Raw genomic sequence first — 7,510 nt, forward strand, 5'->3', positions numbered from 1 at the left:
TTGAAATACCTATAGAAGCTATACTCACATTATGTGTAGCATAAGCAGAAATATTTCCACAGGGATTTACCAATTTTAGTGCACCTTCACTCATTCCTAGCCAACGAAAATGGAACTCTTCATTACTCTCACGTTTATACAAAGGTTATTACGTACGCTAATAAAATTGTTAGGACAACCTTGTATTTTGGTAAACTACCGAGGAGCACACTATCTTAAACCAGCTGACAAAAATGAGAACTAGGAAGTAATAATGAATGTTCTCTGAGAATGTGCTTTCTTTCCAAGAAGAATATCAATGCAAGAATGCAACTGGACAATGACACAAAAAACAGCTTTATAGAATAATACAAGGAAACAAAAGATCCTGATAAACCTTTGAGGGCTACAAAGAATATGAATTTATATTGTGAGACACCACAATGAATGTACTCAGAAATCAGTCACACCACACAACACAAGCATCTCAATCATACAAAATAAGAAGGCTTGAAAATCCTGCTCTAAGATGTCCTTTTGACACACATGCATATGTTATGGACAAAAGGTACAGGGCCACACACTCAAGTGCCCTAGCTACTCTTCCAAGGTTTGAGAACACCCACAACTATGATAGCTACTATTATCAACAGTATAATGATGGCAATGCACATCCATTTTCGTGAGTTCTTCTGGAGTTTCTTAGCATTTTGAAGTGCAGTTGTCCCTCTCTGGACATGATCGACTGCGTTGTTGACCTGAACAAGCCTCTCATTAACGCAAAACCAAACTAAATATGCCCTGTATTCCACATACACATGCATACAACAAACACAAGATCAAGGGTGTAAGAGGTTGAGAGTGAACAAACCTGACTTTCAATGTTATCTAAAATTTCTCCTTGAGCATCAACTAAGACTGCCATGTCAAGGTAAATCTGAGAAATAGTAAAATAGAATTAGACATGGCATCCTTACAACTAGATTAAGTATTTAAGAAGACTAAGATTTTCGTTTAGGCAAACCTGGTGTAAATCAAGAAGTTTTTTCTCAATCTCTTTCACAGCATCATGTCTCTCCTGAATTTCTTCTACTGTGTTTACTACCTGCAAAATCCAGGTTTTCTTAAGTTTTAATTCTCCACACAAGTGATGCAAAATCATAACTACAATAATTTCAGATGTGTTTCCAAAATAAAACAATTGAAATGTTTGACTACTCCTCCCCAACCCACTGAAAAAAAATTATCATCTTTGGCCATGATATAAAAATGTGAAAACTCACTTTACTATATAAAGTTAATGTAAATAGAAAGATAACAAAACACAATTTTTCCAAGAAAAGAGGAAGACAGAAAACATAACATAATATGTTGATTTTTTCAAAAGGGACTCAATAAATTCCAGTAAAAATTCACAAACCAAGTACCTGTCCTCGGCCTGCTTCTAGAATTGCTCTCTGGAAGATTTGCTCACTGTTTCCAGTTTCTATGAGGTGATCAATTGTCTAGCACAGTCAATGATGGCCAATTACAAAAAAAATTTATATGCAGAGAATATCTCATCTCAAATCACAAACTCATGAGTTAAGCTCACCTCATCATCTGGCCTAGTCCCAGTAACTGTAAATCAAATCAAGTAATCACAAAGTGAACTTGATTAAACACTTTCTAATATATAAGTTTAAAATAAAATAAAAAAGAAGAAGCAATGGTACTGCCATAGTGTACCACAGGGCTGAAATGTTCAAACCTGTTATAACTCTTCTCTCCACAACCTCACGATATTCATCTTGTATTCTTTGTCTAAGAGTCTAAAACATAACACATTGATGAGAAGACAGACATGAAGTTGGAAAAACAGCTTCTGGTGTTAGGTGTTAAAAACTAAACATACCTGGAACTCTGTCATGAGATCCTTGAATTTTTTAGTCAAGGCACTGTGGTTTCAAGGAAAAGTAAATAATTCAGTTTAGTGGGTCCTTTTATCAAGTACAAGAATAAAGATATGTACAACCAACTTACTTTGTCATATTCATTCTTGCTCTGTCTATACCTGTTCCCTTTTCACAGCCAGGCTTTTGTCTATTGGATAGGTTCTGCACAAAACAATTCCTGATCAAATAATTTTCATACTTGTCTGAAATTTTGCAATAAATTGACCTCTAATAAAAACAATATTCAGCCAATAGCTCAATACATCTCTGTTTATAGCCTCTATCTTTGCTTTGACACCATGAGCAATCTTTCCAACTTCATCAATATCTTTCTCCATCCTCTTCTTGATACCTGAAAGTAATGTTATAGGTTTATTAGTCTTATAAACACTGTTAAGTTTTGTTCGCATACATTGTAAGAACCAAAAGAAGTATATCAAAAACGTAAAATTTGAAGCATAAATATTTATTTAACTTGCCATTGTTGCTAGAAAGACAATTTGCCATGTGTCTGTCTGGCTATAGCAGCCTGACAAACCCAAGTTAATACAATTTCAGCTCCAATACCAGAAAATCTTACAACGAAATTCAAAATGGATGGTTCAACTAGAGTATAACATTACATCGTAACACACACTTAACGGCACATGCTTTAGTAACAGATTTTATTCCTTGTTCTAAAGAGTATCAAATTTCACTCACATTTAATGTTAGTAACAAATGCAGTATATTAAAAAAATTGTCATGTGTCTGGTTATAAGTCCCTTACACACCCAAATTAATACATCGTCAGCACCTATACCAGAAAATCACACAACTGAATTCAAAACGGATTATTTCAATTAAAAAACAAAACATTGCACTTGATGTAACCAAAAAAATAACATTGCATCTGTAACACACCTTTCATGGCAGATGCTTTTGTAACAGCTTTCGATTCCTCATTAGCTTCCTGGAAAAAGTACTCTTAGCTTATAAATGAGAACTTGCTGCTGGAAAGTAACAAACGATGAAGATAATGGATACCTTTAACTTTTGAAGTAGCACAGCCAGCTTATCGATCTGTTTATCAGCCTCATGGATCTAATATCGAAACAAAGAATATCAGTACATGTAGTATCAACTGCATTATTGAACAAACTACATGAAGAAAAAGTTGACTATGGAAACAGCAAAAACTTATCAGTTCTATTATCCCCTTGGATAACAGTATCTTTCGACTTCCAGCCTATTCTAAAATAATATCCGCACAATAAAAAGCGTGCACATTGTGTACCTGCTTATTAAAAGCTTCCATTCCCATATCAGAGTTGCTTCTCGGAACCTGTCCCATTTCAATGTCACTTTCTCTAGAAGGATGGCCATTACTAGCCTCACCAACAAATGAATCCTGCAAGAACGAATGTCAAATAGTAATGACAAGAATAAAAAGAAAAACAAAACTATCCTTAGACTTTGATCTTATAAAGCAACAACATTGTACTAAACATAACTCATGTCCAATTAATTAACAGTTACAAAACAAAAGAAAAACACCAAAATCACTATCAGAATAAATCCAAAAACCAAAAATTATGCCACAAACAAAATAACCACCTGAAATCTAATTGGGGATAAGTATGATCTGAGTTAAAGCAAGACACCGCCTTTAGGAAATTTTACACTACCCATATAGCGATTCAGCGACGAACTGAATTTTACGGCTTAGAATATCAGAACACGATGATTCCTATTCGTATAACACTAGAATCCAAGGAAAAAATTTGGGCACCTCTAAATGTCGTTTTTTTAAAGAAGATAAAATAAAACAAAACAGAGTATGAATCTGACACTGAGATGGCAGAAAATTAGAACAGAAAAAACAATAAGTTTAGCAATAGAACTACAAGACCCAGTGATCAAAATCGAATTTTGGAATCGAAAAAGGGAATTACAGACATCAACTTACAGTGAGAAGGTCATTCATCGTGAATTATCAAATCAAACTCAGAGAGAAGAAAGAGATGTCCAAAGTAGACAGTGAAACGGCAATAATTGTGTCTTTGGCCGGCGAAACGACAGCGAAGCAAGGCAGGGAAACCCACGAACTCTCTCACAATGTTTCTTGTTTTTGTTCTTTGTCTTCTTTTATGTTTCAAACAATGTCTTTAAAAATAATAAATGCCTCCATTTCCTTCAGATTGTCTGTTATTTACTTTTTTTATTTATTATCAAATTATTAAATTATAAAACTGATCCAATAAGGCACTTTGTTTTTACAATTTTATCCTTTTTTATTATATAATTAAAATTTACTAATCATATAATTATCTTTCAAACAAGTATTTCAATTTCAAAATTTGTAAATAGAAAGTTATTTTTCCTTCCACAAATTTCAGTTATTAATAAATTTAATTCTAAAATATTCAGTATCAAACCAAGTTAATTGATATAAGAACTTTGTCAATGAATATGTAAATATCTCTTTAAATATCTAGTTTCGAGACTTATCTATAGACTCAATTTACTCAAACTTCTAACTACTAAAGTAAATATACTTTTTACAATATCATTTAATTATATATTGTCGTATTTGAACTTTTTTGACTTTATAATAATTATTCTAAAAGTATACCTAAAATAATTTCTACCTAATAAAAATTATAAAAAACTATTAATACCTCGCGAAACTCGTTTTTTGTTAGCATTAAATTTGTACATAGTTAACCATTTTATACTGGAAATTAAAATAAATACTTTCGCATAAAATTAAAAATTAACAAATATTCGTAAAATTGTAGATATTAAAAATATCCCGTCCTTGTAATTTTGAAGAACAATGAAAGTATTGATTCAAGTCATTTTTTATGCAAAATGTTTTCTTGCTTTTGTTCATTGATAAGGTATTTTTGAAGAAATGAACTTACTTAGGCAATTGATCTTATTTAAAGAAGAATATATATATATATATATATATATATATATATATATATATATATATATTTTAAGTTAAAGGAAAGAGGTATTCCAAAGTGTTGGAGGAAGAAACAGAGGGACCAATAGATATATGAAATTGACTTATTCAGTATGGCATGGCTTTTGGACAACCTGAAACCTCTGCGATGAATGTGGAATGAACATCACTTTTTCTATTTGTTCAGACTGTATCCAGCTAGAATCAACAAAATGCTTAAAACAAAAAATGAACTTGCCTCCATTGTTTGCTTCAGATTCCATGTTTTCTTTCTCATCTTTTGGAAATTTAGCACTCAGTGATTTCTATCACAAGTATAATATGGTTTTGACTTTTGACTTGTGAGGACCTTTTTTCAAAGCTTTGGCACATGATTCTGTTATTAGAGAAATATATTTTTGTCAAGTGCATTCTTTTTTTTTTTTCCTAAAGAAGATACAATTAAATATTTAATTATTCATTTATGATCTAGGAGTTTGATAAATAATAGGGTCAATAGTTAATTTGGTTTAGTGATTTTTAAAAAAAATCAATTTTGTCTAAAAGTTTGTTAAAAGATACATAATTTGGTTTCTTATGTCAAATTTGCATAAACAACTTTAACTAGTAATGATATGACACACAAAGTAACTTATATCTCCACGTGTATTTTCGTCCCTCATCTTCATCCTCAACCCAATTTCTAAAAAACATATTCCCTAATTTTTTTTCTTCTATTTAGACTCTCAACCCATTATTTTCCTCTTGTAACAAATTATTGTTAATAACACAAAGTTCATCCAGTAGGTTTATACAACATAAAAGAGAATCTCATCAAAAAGACAAAAAACATTAATAATACAACAATTATCAAAAGTGCATAGAACTATCAAATATTCATTCTAATATGCTGGAGCTTTTATGCCCAAAATATCTCAACAAATTAAGAGGAGAGGTGGAGGCTCGAGAAGGCAAGGATTTTCAAATGAAAAAAATTATCACTCATGTAGTTTTTGAACGGAAAATCCAACTCATCCAATATCATGCTATCCAACGAGGGAGATTTAACTTCATCTTCAAAGCAAGGTCCCTCCTCATACTCATGGATCTCCCACCACGCGAAGCACCGTGATGTTGAGGGGACACATAATAGTGTTGTTGGCGACCAGAGAAGAAAGCAGAAGAATAAATGAAAAATTAAAAAAAAGGAGAAATAAAAGGGAATTGTCGTGGTGGCTCTCGTGCTGATTCCGAGAACAACGATGGTCGTGGTGATGACGAGAAGTTTGTGGTTACCGTTGAAAGAGGGCATGTAGTAACGATGACAAAAGTGAAGATTGTGTTGGGTCTCGTGGAGGTGGGATAAGGGTGTTTTTGCCAACGCAAAGTTTTTAGAAGTTGGGTTGAGGGAAGAACAAGAAGTATGTTGGAAAACACATTGGATTACACGTGGAGACATGTGTAGCAGGGTCATTCTACGTGTCAAATCATTGCCAATTAAAGTCATTAATACGAATTTATCATAATGGACCAAATTGTATGTTTTTTTAACAAACTTTAGAACAAAATTGATTTTTTTAAAATCACTAGACCAAATTGACTTTTGGCCCTTAAAGTAGAAACAAAAAAGGTAATTATACCTTGATAATAATGTTTATTGATTAATTAATATTATCTTTTTATGTAAAATATTTATCATATTTACTGATGATTAGTTTTTGTTAAAAAGTCCTATTCATCCATCATTTTTAAAGATTTTATCTTTTAATTACATTTTTATTTACAAAATTTAAACTAACATTATTTAGAAGATTTAAACTCAAATCTTCTATGATAAAAAAATGAAATATGTAACACCCAAGAAAATACATCTAACTATTACAATACAAGTTCTACCGATTTCTATACAAACTTGAAGTTTTTCAAAATATTTCTATTACAAGATTATGACTTATAGAAATACAAATATTAACAATATAAGAATTGCTTGTTTCAAGTTAGAAAAATAGGGATTATGTTTTATCTCTTTCATTCTTATGTATTTTGATTAGCATGTTAACATTATGTTCTTTGATTGAAATTGGTGCCCGTATAAAAGTCATTTACATTGATTTCTCGCATATAAAATTATTAAGAATGTTCCCTAAATATCGATCCCTCGCATAATTATAAAAGCAACTTAGAATCAAGTTCAGACCTTAATAGCAATTAACATTTCAAGTCTATTTCTAGCACTCAAATATTTTAAGTATTTTTGTTTAGGTCAAAACCCTAAAAATACTTTCCAGTTAGATTTAAGATTCTCAAACATGTCACAACTCTTTAGAAGCAAAACAACATTACCAATAATCAATCAAGAACAAAGTATCATATTTAAATATCACCTCAATATATAAGAGTTTGAACATATTACTCCCAATCCCAAAGGGGAGACTTAGCCACGCATACTTCTAGCACTTTCCATTCTCCCAATTGGTTACAATTCACTCAATGGTGTTTTCCTCTCAATCTGACACACTAGGGTTGAGTCTCCAACCCTCTATTTAACCTAATTTGCTAGGGTTAGGTGGCTTCCTGCGTCACGTTGATGGACTTAATGATAAAAACATAAAATGGTTCAATCTGTCTGACGCATTCTCGCTCAAGCGAGAATATCTTGTTGAAG

At 31.7% G+C, this 7,510-nt stretch overlaps 1 protein-coding gene across 1 annotated transcript; it reads right to left on the reverse strand.

Moving 5' to 3' along the window:
• Positions 1–320: 320 nt before the first annotated feature.
• On the reverse strand, positions 321–4,082 carry LOC137835540 (syntaxin-132-like). Its single transcript, XM_068644090.1, has 13 exons — positions 3,862–4,082; positions 3,190–3,303; positions 2,940–2,996; positions 2,817–2,865; positions 2,177–2,265; positions 2,002–2,075; positions 1,874–1,916; positions 1,730–1,790; positions 1,574–1,599; positions 1,407–1,484; positions 1,004–1,084; positions 851–916; positions 321–737 (listed from the first exon to the last, which is right to left on the reverse strand). Exons 1-13 carry the CDS (start codon positions 3,877–3,879, stop codon positions 573–575), a joined length of 921 nt encoding a protein of 306 aa, XP_068500191.1. The 5' UTR covers positions 3,880–4,082; the 3' UTR covers positions 321–572.
• Between the last annotated feature and the right edge of the window lie 3,428 nt (positions 4,083–7,510).

Source organism: Phaseolus vulgaris, chromosome 5 (assembly GCF_000499845.2).
Source record: "Phaseolus vulgaris cultivar G19833 chromosome 5, P. vulgaris v2.0, whole genome shotgun sequence".
Lineage (NCBI taxonomy): Eukaryota > Viridiplantae > Streptophyta > Magnoliopsida > Fabales > Fabaceae > Phaseolus > Phaseolus vulgaris.